Source organism: Apodemus sylvaticus, chromosome 10, assembly GCF_947179515.1.
Source record: "Apodemus sylvaticus chromosome 10, mApoSyl1.1, whole genome shotgun sequence".
Taxonomy (NCBI): domain Eukaryota; kingdom Metazoa; phylum Chordata; class Mammalia; order Rodentia; family Muridae; genus Apodemus; species Apodemus sylvaticus.
In genome coordinates, this window is record NC_067481.1 from 53,290,186 (window position 1) to 53,304,211 (window position 14,026).

Below are 14,026 nucleotides of genomic sequence, written 5' to 3' on the forward strand. Positions count from 1 at the left end.
GCAAGCCCTGCAATTCCTTTCTGGGTATAAGGAGAGGGAGGGTCATAGGAGAATTCCCAGATGACAAAACATAGAAAAGAAAAGGAATAGATAATTCAGTCAACCTGGCTCCTGACCAGCTCTGCCACTTACACCTTGTGATTGGGCAAGTCACTGTCCTCTTGAAAACTCAGTGGCCTCATGGATTAAATGAAATGTGATACCTGTCTAATAGACATGTAATATGTATTACATAGTACATATGAAGTGGCATACAGTATACATATATAAAAAAAGATAATACTAGGTAAGTAGCTTGGCATGGTAGAATTATATGCATGAGCATAGCTATATATAGTAAGGGACTCTCAGACTTGCCTTCTTCCAGGACAGTGTCTCCATCATTTATTCATTCATTGCTTCATTAATGCATACATTCCTATTAGGTTCTCTGTGTGCCAAGCATTGGTGCAGGACCTAGGAAAACAAACACAAACACATGTGGCTCAGTCTTCTGAGTTATGTGGAAAGGGACAGATACTGATCACTCACCAGCCTGTTACTCTGTATTGATAAACAGTTGAATGCTGTTCACTCAACAATATTTGAGAGTATGATTCTGTGAGAGGCATAATTTTACTGAATGACCCAAGAGGACTTTCTGAGACCTGAAGGAGAAATTGGCCTTTGTCAGCCAACAGTAGGCCAGCAGCTGAGGGAAAGTCAGAGTAGGGGAAGGCTCTGGAAAAAGTGGAGGCAGGAACCACAGAGGGTCACAGGGATTGACTACAGAAGCCTGAAATAGATATCTGTATCTGGAGCTGTACCATTCCTGCTGGCCTAGAATTCCATGCAAATTAAGAAAACCTCTGAACTACAGCCCTGGAGACATGTGTCCTTCTTCACACAGCCCTTCATGCTGTATCTAAACTGTTCCCTCCCTGGTCCCTCCACCAACCCAGCACACGTCACAGGCAGTTTCTAGAGGAACACTTCCCAGGTTTCTGGCTAGTGCCTTCATGAGCTCAGAGAACCACAGATGCTACAAATCCCTGTACCCAGAGCCTGCTAGTTCTTCCAGCCAATGGGAAAAGTCTAGCAGCCCTGTGCCCTGAGTCTTCCCTCTGTCTGGCCTTCTGCTGCAACTCTCAGACCTAAATGAGCAGTTGGGCAATGAAGCCCAATTTATTTCCTTCCCTCTGGTATCTGAAATAGCCCCGGATGCTTGGCACATTTTAAGTCGTGACTGTTCCTCACACATTGAAGAGCTGGCCCAGGACTGGCCTCTGCTCCAAGTCTGCCTGGCAGACAAGTCAGTTACATGGGCACTCTAAGCTGACTCCTTCTCTGACCTCAAGGACTCCTTCATAGGGAGAGCATCTCATGAAGCAGGATGGTGTCATTGCACAGCCTCTCAGAGCAGGAGGAGCCTTTCCCCTCCTGCCTTGTCTGTGCCTCCCAGCAGGCAGAGTGGGAGTGATGGATCCATGCTTAGAACTGAGGACTCTGAAACATAGAGAAGTCAGGCGCTACTCTAACACCATCAGCAACCCTGCAACTTGAGGGTCATAAGAATGGACCAGAGGACCTTGGTAGTGGCTTCTGTGTAATGACAAAGTTTCCTTCCTTAGCACTAAAGGAATGGAAGGGGGTGAGAATGGAACCAAGGCTCTTCCTTCAAGGTGAATGCCCATGAAACCTTGCATTCTGACATATGTGTTCAACTTGCAGAGCTTCCCAGAATCCTTTTGAGGATATGGAGATGACTATCGACCTTTAGGAATGCTGATAGCTACAGATGTGCCCTTTACCAACAAGAGTAGTCCCCATATCTATGGTCATGTTCCCGTCTCTGGGACAATCTATTTCCAATGACTGATCTGCGGAGATGAGGTATAAAGGGACAGACCCTCATTTCAGCTCTGAAATGTTCCAAAGGCCTACTTCTTGTATTCAGAGCTCCCTGAACCAAGTCCCACTGAGACTGCCTAATAGACACACCTCCTTCCTCTCAGCCCCCCCCTCTCTCTCTATCTATCTCTCTCTATCTCTCTCTCTCTCCTTCTTTGTCCAAATTTTTGATCAAAGAAAAGACTGAATGAGCCTCCTCACTGGCTCCATCCATAAATACCAGTCCAAGATCAATCCTGGACTCTTACTTCTCAAGATCCTGTGGTGGATCCCAGAAGAAACAGCTCCCTATTTTGCTTGCAGGCTGGATCAGGCCTCTCTCAGTGACCAGGTGATTACAGAGCTCAGGGCCCTGGAGGCAAAGAATCCACTGATGTCCATCACCAGCACATGGTAAGGGGGTGTGGCAGGAGTAGAAAGACTGGTCAATCCTGGCCCTATGTGGCTGGTTCAAAGCTGGGAGGTGGGGAAAGGGTCCTAAGGTGGGAAAGATACAGAGAGCCTGGAAGAAGCCAAGAAACCACAGCAACTGAAGAAAGAAGGGTTCTGTATATAGGGAGGTCATATGATTTTTTTAAGAAAAATAGAACCATACAATATGCCTACTTAAGCTCTTATATAAAATTTATGAAAGGGTGAGTTAGTGGAAAGTCCTCTGGGAACAGCAAATGTGATGACAGTAGCCACCAAGTAAAGCCAGACCACTGGAACAATGAAAGCAGAAACCACAGTGAAGAAAAACAGAAAAACACTTAGAAAGCAAAACACACTTTGTGTGTCATTATTTCAACTCTAATGCTTAGACACAGGCACAAAAGAGAATGTGCATGCTTCAACACACATACACACACACACACACACACACACACACACTACTATAGAATATGAAGCCTCGGGGGAGGAAAAGTCTATTTCCAAACCCAGGAACTGTGCTAAAGCCTGATATTTGGGACCATGAATTCCATCAGTTCTCAAGTTCCTAGCTTCTGTGCCAAGTGTGAAATTGAGGGACCTCTAGATATTGGATGGTCATCCATTTGGTCATCCATTCACTGAATGAAGGGACTTACAGAAACCCTGTGCCTCATACACTATTTTGAGCAACTAAGGGCAGATCTGTGAATAAGGCAGACATGGCCCAACATTTATTACCTCAATCCAGCTAGGAGAGAACACTTGCTCCCTAACTGTCCACATAATTGTAACCAGATTCTGTGAGTGCAGAGGTGGTCTCTCTGACCTCATCCAAAGCTGAGGTGAGCTGTGGTGACCTCTCAAAGCTGGTAAATCTGGGAAGAGCCAAGAAGAAAACACCAGGCACAGAGCATAAGGAAGCAGAGATAGCAAGTTTCTTGGAGGGAGAGGAAACCACATGTGGAGACCTTCAGCTCTGCCTCACCATCATCTGAGAGAGCCACAGAAATGCAGATTCTCAGGCTCCTGTCCATTTGTGCTGACTTAGACTTTGAGGTAGGACAGCTTCCTTCAAAGAGATTTCTGATTTAGCTAGCTATCCAGGTGACATTTGAACATGTTAACTTGAGAGTCACTGTTCTAAAAGTCAGTGAGCAGGAAAGGGTGACACGGGAGGCTCTGGAGGAGACAGAGACAACAGCAAGAATAGCGGACCATGCCAAGAAACTTTTGTTTCTACCCAGAGGCAATGAGAGGCATTTCATTGCCTCAGTCATGAAGTGTCATCTCCTCCCATGTTTTATGGTCAGCTATTGTGCCGAAAATGTGCTGAAAGGGACCACATCAGGAGCAGGATACCTGCCAAAGGATGTGGGCTCAGGACACTGCTCACTCCATCCTAGGACTAGGATGTAGGATTTCTAGGTACAGAGTAGAGAACAGAAAGCAGGGAGACTTAGAAAGTATTGTCTAGGTGGTTAACATTCAAAGCAAGGGATTATTAGTTTGTTTTCTGTGGCTATAACACAATGTCTGACACTGGGCACCACATATAAGGAACAGAGATTCTTTCTCGCAGTTCTACATATAAGGAAGGGCAAGGGCATGGACTCTGCATCAAGAAGCCCTTCTTGCTTTTCCATTTGATTTCACAACAGGGAATAGTGAGAGCAAGAAGTTAGGCGGGCTTTAGTGTCAATCCAGTCAGGACACAGGATTCTGCCTCGGTGATGATGGTGTTGACCCCTTCATGAAAACAGAGCCCTCGTGATCTCATTGTGTCTGACCCTTCATCCTATGGGCACTGTGGCATTGCGTTGGGGATTAACATTCTCATGTGTGAGCACTGGGGAACACATTCATATAAAGCAAAGGAGGGGTTGAGTTTATCCCAGCTCTGAAACCATTGATGCACAGGTGGATCGAGGCTTCATACAGTTGTGGCTCACAGAAGAAGCCTGGAAGAGAATTAAAACCCAGATAAGTTGGATTTTATGTGGGGATACCAGGGGACAGCCCTAGCTTTTCCTGGCATCTGAGGGAAAGAATATGTCTATGTGTAGGATACCACACATGATGGGCCCCACTGAGAACACGGATGGAGAAGATAGCCTGGCCTCATTCAAGCAGCAGCAGCAACACTCGGGTATGTGAAGCGATCAGACCCACAGCATGTGAGTATAGGCTGCAAGAGCATTTGTAGGAGGAAGTCATCATTTTTCCCATTTTGAACTTTTTCATATTTTGTACACAAGTATTGTATTAACATCATTTGTGCCACTCCATGTAATCACTCCAGCTCCTCCTGTGATCCATCTACAAACTCAATTTCCTGAACTCTTCTTTAATATTGTTGTTAGTAATATGTTTGTTTACACACACACATACACACACACACACACACACACACACACACACATGTATATTGTAGTGAGTCCATTTACTGTTGGTGGTGTATACATGCTCAAGGGTGGCCACACAGGATTAGATAGTCTGTGTAGTTACCCTTGCCTGGAGAAGACTGATGCCATTCTCCTACCAGCTGTTAAATGCCTATAGCTCTTTATTTTGGCATGGGACATTATGAGATTTCCCTCATCCACATTAGCATGTCAACTAGGGTTGTCATTGGGAAGATCTTGTTGAAGCAGTGATATTGGTGAGGTTTTATGGATGCAAATTCCCTGTCCGATACAGAAAGCATTATCTGTAATAAATGTCCTGGAAGTGGTCATCATTTCTATGCCCCTGTCTCTGACACAGAACATCACAACCTCATCATAAACACAAAATAGCCCCACCCCTTGCAAGACCTTCCACACCTAGAACCCAGAGGGAGCATTACTTGCTTCTCCCCCAGCCTTGGAGGACACTGCTGCTCCTCTCTCAAGTCTGCAGCTTGTATCAGGCTCTGTACCAGGGCTCCATGTCTCATTCTGATTTACTGTGTCCTAGAACTTACCTCTATCCCTGCTCATCCATCTTTTGAGTTATATTCTATTCTCACCATACCCACCTAAGACATGCTAGGAAGAAAGAAAACACAGAAGCTGGCTTAGCAGCAGGTATGTGGGATAGATGCTCAAAAATACAAGCACAATGTAAAGAAAATAAAACACAATAACACACACATAAGTGCTCACAAGCATGTGCGTATGCAGGTAGTCCAAGAATCAGTGATACAGACTGCTGATGTACTTCCTGATAAGGCCAAAGATGGTCAACCTAGAAAAGAGTTCAGCCATGAAACATTATTGGGGAGTCAGGGGAGATGAGTTGGACAGCACAGAGTAACCGGTGCACTGCCTGGACTCTTCTACAGGAATGGTGCTTATACTTGTACAATTAACCACCTTTCATCCATGCCCTCCTCTTGTCTCTCCAGAAGACAAACACGTGGAACCTCTGGGGACTGATGATGACTTCTGGGGCCCTACAGGACCTGTGGCTACTGCGGCTGTTGACAGAAAGAGGAACGTGTACCGGTGAGTGAGCTCTGCCTGGCAAAGGTTAGCTTTCCACAGTCCACTTCCCATAAGGGATCCCCACAGATAGAACTCACCCCTAGTCTCTGCTTTGGCTTATCCTTTCTTTATCAATGCACAAAGGTAGGACAGGGCTATAACAAAAATTTGAAGCTGTTATAAAAATATGGGTCTTCTTCAAAAATTTTCAAACATTTATAAGAGACCACAAGTACTTCCCTGTCCAGCTCCTCAGATCCATCAAGTACTTCCAATTTGTTTCAACTATGCTCATTCTTTCTGTGTCAACACTGTCACAGTATTGTCAGATTGTTACAGTAAGTATTGTAAGTATTGTACAGCCATCACAGTATTATAAGAGACACCATATGATTTCACCCACAATAATTTCACGAGGCATCCCCCATGATTAAGATAGGATCTAGTCTTCCACAACCAGCACACCACTAACAGTTCAACTGTGCTGAACTGAGTCTGTCATTTCACCTAAATATTCTGTGTTCAGTTTTGCTCATTATCTGAAATGTGATCTTTCTGCTGATTATTTTAATCGTGATGTACATAGCATCACTCCCCTCATTATGTTGTCGTTTCCTGTTCTTAGATTCACCTTAAATCTCTGTACCTAGTGCACTCCTGCTTAACTAACAATCAGCATGTACCAAGGACCCCCTTAAACTGAGAGCATGATGACATATACCACAGCACTGTCCACCAAGAATTATAGTCTCATGAATATTGACTGACTAACATGACAACCATGGTGTCTGCCACAACCTGTTAAGTTCCTCCAACACTGTCACAGTCACTGTCTCAGCTAAAGAAAGTGTCACTTTTCATTTCTTCCCACTGAAACTGACACTTCTCTACCCAATAGTTGCCAAACAGACATCCCTGAGAAAATAACTGAAGATCTTGGTAAAGCATTGTTTGGGGGACCAACAATTTACCACTATTATCATCAGATAGACTCTCATTATTGAGAAATATATATATACACTTTAAGAATATAAACACTAAGAAGTGAAAACATACATCATTGGTAGACATTTTGTCTAGTGTGCAAATGCCTAGTTTGATACATAGAACTCAACACACACATGCATGCACACATGCACATGTAACAACCTACTCCTCACCCTCATCATCATCACATGAAGAGCTGACTGCTCCCTATATGTATTACATGTAGGTTTACATTAGATCACTCAGTATTCACAGTTCTCTAAGATGGTGTTGTCACTAGCCCTATGTACAGATGAGGAAACAGATTAGGAGGATAAATGACTAATCAGGGATCCACATAGACAGCAGAGGAACAAAACTCATCCAGCTGCCTGAAGTCTGCTGTGTCCCAAGCTCTGCACACATCAGATGACTAGTACTGGTGTTAACTGCCTCTCCCTCTTCCAGAGTGCAATTACCCGTGGCTGGTTCCTATCACTGTCCCAGCACTGGACTTCACTTTGTGGTGACAAAGGCAGTGACAATTGAAATTGAATTCTGTGCCTGGAGCCAATACCTGGACAAGACTCCCTTGCAACACAGTCACATGTTGGCTGGACCTCTGTTTGACATCAAGGCTGAGCAAGGAGCTGTGACTGCAGTCTACCTCCCTCATTTTGTGTCACTCAAAGGCAACCAAGGTAACCAAGGGAAGCTTAAGGAGGAGAGTGGTAATAATGGGGGAACATAACAGGCCATGTAGGTATTCTGGATGATGGGTGATAAAGAAGTGTTTCAAGGTTTCCTTAACAAGGCAGAACAGTTTACAGAGGTAGACAATATGTTTTGTCATCCCTTCTTTTCTGATGTATCTTTTTTGAAGCACATGTCTCCCAGCTCATGACTTTATTTCTGTTTTACCAGAAGGAATTCCTAATTAGAAAGTGATGTCCTCAGTAGCAATATTTTTTAATTTTAATTTTAATTTTTATCATATTCAATATACTATTATACTAATTGTGAAAATAATGGACATGTTATTAAATGAACATAAAAAGAGAAAGTCTTTTTGTTTGTTGATTTAGTAGAGCTTACAATCTTGACTCTTACTGTGGTAGAAACCTAAAATAAGAAAAATTTTTAGACACTGGAGTTCATTGTAATAAGGCTGTACTTCAGTTAGCTAAGAGTTGACAGTTCTAGCTCAAGTGAATATTGACCTCCGAAGGAAGAACCCTCCTCTATAGCTAGACATTTGTCACTCTGCACATGTTTTGTTGTTTTCTTCTTCTTATATACTTATTTGTATATAATTAGATCATGAGGCTTTGCCTTATTCTAGTCTTACCCTGTAATTCACTTACTCCCTATTAATTAAAAGCACATTAAAAAAAAAAGAGTTGACAGTTCTGCTGTGCCAAGGAATGAATTGTAGGCACAGTTATTTGGATACAGATTTCCTGCTATGGTTAAAGACATTTGACTTGAGTGATTGTCATCATTCTCAGCCCACAGGGAACAGGTTACATTCATTAAGAAATTATTTGAGATGGTCTATCCATGGAGTAATTCATCAACTGTTTCAATGAACAATGGTTCTGCTTGGAGGGTGGCACAGACATTAGGTGAGGGTAAGATTCTGGTTCACTGGCTGTGATGATTTTGAAAAGCATTCATCTCAGAAAAAGAGTAACTTATAAGGACCTATTCTTCAAAATTGATACAATAATTATAAATATCAAGAAAAACATTCAGTCTCACTCTTTGTGATTCTGTGATAAGCCACCTCCCAAATTAATTGTCTATGTTTCTTTTGGCTGTATAAATAATTTTGAAATATTCAAAATAATTTTGAAATATTCAAAATAATTTTGAAATTCTGAAAACCATAGTATAGTGTGAAAACATCAAATAAACATCAAATAATACTAATAGAGAGGCTGAGATAGAAGCATGTTTTCAAGACCATTATGTGGTACACAGCAAGACACTGTCACCTACAAACAAGCAGAAAGTGTATATAAAATTGTACAATATTGAACCTATTTCTCCAAATACCAAATTAGAGAGACCACTGGGTGACAGCCAACAAATTTCTAATTTCTCATATTTTTGAATTTCAATCAATTAGGATATGTTGGTAATATTAATTTTCATATTAAGAGATACTAAGGAAAAGTGATTACTTCCTGTTATTTTTGTTGTTAGAAGTAGAATTATGTTTGTGTATGTTTGTTGAAAGATTACTTTCTTGCTTTTCTCGGGTTTAGTTTCCCTTCTTGTGTTGGTGTTTTCTATCTATTATCCTTTGTAGAGCTGGATTTGTGGAAAGACATTGTGTAAACTTGGGTTTGTCATGGAATATCCTGGTTTCTGTCTATGGTAATTGAGAGTTTTGCTGGATATAGCAGCCTGGACTGGCATTTGTGTTCTCTTAGGGTCTGTATGACATCTGCCCCAAATCTTCTAGCTTTCATAGTCTCTGGTGAAAAGTCTGGTGTAATTCTGATAGGCCTGCCTTTATATGTTACTTGAACATTTTTCCTTATTTCTTTTAATATTATTTCTTTGTTTAGTACATTTGGTGTTTTAATTATTATGTGAGAGGAGGAATTTCTTTTTTGGTTCAGTCTATTTGGAGTTCTGTAGGCTTCTTGTATGTTCATGAGCGTCTCTTTCAGTTAGGGAAGTTTTCTTCTATAATTTTGTCGAAGACATTTACTGGTCCTTTAAGTTGGGAATCTTCACTCTTTTCTATACCTATAATCCTTAGGTTTCGTCTTCTCATTGTCTCCCGAATTTCATGGATATTTGGGGTTAAGAGCTTTTTGCTTTTTGTGTTTTCTTTGACTGTTATGTCAATGTTTTCTATGGTATCTTCTGCACCTGAGATTCTCTCTTCTATCTTTTGTATTCTGTTGGTGATACTTGCATCTATGACTCCTGAACTCTTTCCTAAGTTTTCTAGCTCCAGAGTTGTCTCACTTTGTGATTTCTCTATTGTTTCTAGTTCCATTTCTAGATCCTGAATGGTTTTGTTCATTTCCTTCACCTGTTTGATTGTGTTTTCCTGTAATTCTTTAAGGAATTTTTGTGTTTCCTCTTTAAGGGCTCCCAGCTGTTTACCTGTGATCTCCTGTATTTCTTTAAGGGAATTATTTAGGTCCTTCTTAAAGTCCTCCATCATCATCATAAGAAGTGGCTTTAGATCTGAATCTTGATTTTCTGGTGTGAATGTGTATCCAGGACTTGCTATGGTGGAAGAATTGGGTTCTGATGATGCCAAGTGACTTTGGTTTCTGTTGCTTATGTTCTTACGCTTGCATCCCACCATCTGGTTATCTCAAGTGTTACCTGGCCTTGCTATATCTGACTAGATCCTGTCCTTCCTCTTATCCTGGTTGTGTCAGAATTCTTCAGAGTCATGCTATCTTTATGATCCAGTGATTCTGTGATCCTGTGATCCTGAGATCCTGGGTATGCCTGAGATCCTGGGAGTCAAGCTGCCCCTGGATCCCTGAGATCCTGGTATGATCAAGCTCCTTGGATCCTGGGATCCTGGGCTGGTAAATGCACTTAGGAGTGGAGCTTCCTATGGGTGTTGTGGGACTGGTTGCTTAGATTGCACCCAAAGTCTGCTCAGGGCATCAGCCCAGACAGACTGGAAGTCTCAGTAGCAATATTAACAGGTGATTATCAAGTACTCTTTAATAACTATGTCAAGGTGTACTGTTTCTGCTCAGATGGAAGGCGATCCTAGAACTTGGAAGCCCAGGAACTATTCAACTCTGAGGGGAGAAGGTATCCCAATGGAAGGTCATCCTGAGACATGGGGGCTCAAGAACCACACAGCTCTGAGAGGAAGCATCCTCAGCAGAGGCATTGCAGCTCCCAGGGAGGGTCTCCCCAGCTGAGCTCAGGAGCTCAGGAGCCTCAGCCCTGCTTCTTCTCTTTGTTTCTCGTCTTCATTGCTTCCTCCAACCAGGGGGTCACATCAGACAGAAAATCCCATGAAAGACATTTATTGGAGGGTTCAATGTTTGGAGGGAAAAATCCAGGGATGGCTGCCCTCTGCTCTCAGGAGTGGACAGCAAGGAATTAGACTATGGACAGAGCTTAAATGGGATTTCTGAGGTGATGGAGCTTTTAAGGCAGATATTTGCGGATTGGAGATTGATGAGATTTCAAGTCCTGAGATTGGGGGGCTCAAGGATATGTGCATTTTCCTGTTCAGGGACTGGTGGAGTTTTATGCTCAGGGGTTAGTGGGGTTTTGTAGGAAGGAAGTTCGGTGATTGGTGGGTTTTCCTGTAGTGGCCTTTCTTTTTCACCTCCTTTTCCCTGAATTGGGATTATGGATTAGGGTGGGAAGTCCTTTCAGGCTACAACCAGCTTTTTCTGAGGCACCATCTCTGTATGACTTCTGGGGAGGCTAGAGAGGAGATGCTGCAACTGTGGACAGCTCCTGTGGGACAGATCCTGCAGTGGAGTTCTGGTAAGGCTGTAGACAAAGGCAGGAGAGGTGTAGCAACAGAGGACAGCTCCTCAGGGCAGCACAAACTCTTGAGTTATTGTGGTGCAGCCATTTCAAAAGGAGACACCATTTTGGATAACTCCTGTGGGACATTTTACTGCGGCAGCCATGGCCTGGGGCAGGAAGGAGGGGCTTGCCACTACTTTGAGGAAGTTTTTTCCAAAGTGAATCTAGGAAACAACAAGGAACATTTGCTACCCAGGGTAAACTAACACTACAGGTTTACACTCCTACAGACAGGGAGAAAATGATGTCACCACATTCCATTTGAATGGCAACTAGAGCCACAAAAGAGGAGTGTTCTAAGAAAACAGAAAGCTCATAAAGTGTTCCAACCACAGTGATCTCCAAAGATTCCTTCAGAAAATGATCTGAAAAATACAAGGTTCCTGGGATCATCACAGTGCTGGCTCAGCCCCTAACTAACCATAGCACTTGGGAGAGCCAGCCCTGCAGCTTGCCTGGGCAGCACAGTAGTGCTGGCCCTGATCATGGGGGAGTGGGTGTATCAGTCATGAGCACACATTAAGAGAGAGCTAGCATCCACACATCAAATGAGGTACAAGAAGAAAGGAGGAGTGGCCCCTGGTTCTGGAAAGACTCAGTGAAACAGTATTCAGCAAAACCAGAACAGGGAAGTGGGAAGGGGTGGGTGGGAGGACAGGGGAAGAGAAGGGGGCTTGCGGGACTTTCGGGGAGTGGGGGGGCTAGAAAAGGGGAAATCATTTGAAATGTAAATAAATTATATCGAATAAAAAAAAAGAAAAAAAAAAGAGAGAGCTAGCTTCCCCACCCATCTGCATTCAAGTAGCATGGGCCAGCAAAAGAAGAGGTTCCCTCTGCCTTCTTGCCCCTCACCACTTGAGGCAGTCCAGAAATCTAACCCCAGGGTCATGGGTACAGGCCTATTAGCAGCGACCACATCAAGTTGACAAGTGACATTAATCTTCACAGTTCTAACCATTGTCAACTTCATACCCAAGAACATCACTTTAAATCATGACTATCTAATCTCTGTCTCTAAAATTTCAGCTTCTTCTCATCATGAAAAATACAATCTGGTTTCAAAGGCCCCATTAGACCTTAATAATTCCAAGAGTTTAAAAGTCTGCCTTTAAACAGAAATGGAAAACAATGTCTTAACCATGAACTCCTATGAAATTAAAAACAAGTTACATACTTCCAGCATACAATGGCACAGAATAAACACTGACATTCCAGCATGGAAGAATCAGGGCATAGTGAGGAATGCTCAGACCACAGCAAGACAAACTCCATCATCACAAAGTCTGCAACTTCATGTCCAACCATGGAGCTCATGGTATCATTCACTGGACAATGAAGTACATAGATAGCTCGACCTCTCCAGTTCTACAAATGAAGCACACATAGCCTCTCTGTAAGGCCATAACTCTACTCCTGCCTAGAACTTTATTTAGCAGAAAAAAGTGGTTCTGGCTTCTCTAACATCCTAGGATTTACATTCCGAAAGACTGTTCTCAGTGTGTGGGATATGTTCTTCTAGTTGGGCTGCCTTGTCTAGCCTCGGTGAGAGAGGAAGTACCTAGCCTCACAGAGACTTGAAGGGCCAAAGTGGAGGAAAACCCAGAGAGGTCCCACCCACTCAGAGGAGAAGAGGATGGTGGAAGGATTGTGGGAGGGGGTGACTTGGAGGGGGACAGTGAGCAGGATGCAAAATGAATAAGTAAAATTAATAATAATAATAAAACGATATATAAAAATACAAAATTTCCAGTGCAGGATCTCATAAAAGAAGCCATTACTATATCCTGTGATCCTAGCACTCTGGAGGCTGAGGCAAAAGAAATTAGAATTCAGGATCATCCTAGACTATACACCTAGACTCTGAAAAAAGCAGCCACAACAAGAAGAAAACCAGGTGTTGTACAAGAGGCTGGTGAGGCTTACTTCCTCTCCTGTTTCAAGGGGGTTGCAATAGGCTCACCATAGATACCAGTAGAATCCAACTCTCAGCAAAGGAAGAAGGTATTGGTTCATGGCAATGAAGTTGGTGAGTAGCAGGTGATAGGGATGTAGGGGTGAAGTGAACCTCAAACAAACATGCCCCTCCCACCTGCAGCAGTAGGGAGAACTGGCCCTGGGATCATGAGAGTGGGTGAGATGCCCTGCCCCTCACTGGCTGCATCATTCAGGAGAGCCTGCCCTGCACTTTGCCTGGGAATCACAGTAGTGCCAGCCCTGGTCAAGGGGATTGATGAGCCATTCCTGAGTACAGAGCAAGGAGAAGCAGAACGGATAGGCATCTGCAGTGAAGTGGCATGGGCAGGCAGTAGGGAGATGCCCTCTGCCCTCTCAAACCTCACCAGCAGAGAAGGTCTAGAAAGTTGACCCCAGGGTCATGGGTACAGGCCCATTAGCAGAGATCATATCAAGTTGACAAGTCATATTCATCTTCACAGTTCTAAACATTGTCAACTTCCCACCCAAGAATATCAATTTAAGTTGTTATTTTCCACTTCCTGTCTCTTAAGTTTCAGTTTCATCTCATCGTGAAAAACGCAATCTGGTTTCAAAAGTCTCATTAGACCTTAATAATTGCAAGAGTTTAAAAGTCTACCTCTAAACAGAGACTGAAGGTAATATCTTAACTATCAGCTCCTGTGACATACAAAACAAGTTACACACTTCCAATATACAATGGCACAGGATAAACACTGGGATTACAACATAGAAGAATCAGGGAATACCAAGGAATGCTCAGACCACAGCAAGACAAA

General features: G+C 43.0%; 1 protein-coding gene across 2 annotated transcripts in view; it reads left to right on the forward strand.

The window, feature by feature from the left end:
- Window positions 1–14,026, forward strand: part of LOC127694893 (NACHT, LRR and PYD domains-containing protein 1a-like) — a 42,454-nt gene that overhangs the window by 20,032 nt on the left and 8,396 nt on the right. For both annotated transcript variants that reach the window (XM_052196646.1, XM_052196647.1), the window contains exons 7-10: window positions 2,194–2,283; window positions 4,368–4,450; window positions 5,690–5,789; window positions 7,203–7,435. In XM_052196646.1, the coding sequence (XP_052052606.1) occupies window positions 2,194–2,283; window positions 4,368–4,450; window positions 5,690–5,789; window positions 7,203–7,435 (506 nt within the window). The remainder of the gene's footprint in view (window positions 1–2,193; window positions 2,284–4,367; window positions 4,451–5,689; window positions 5,790–7,202; window positions 7,436–14,026) is intronic.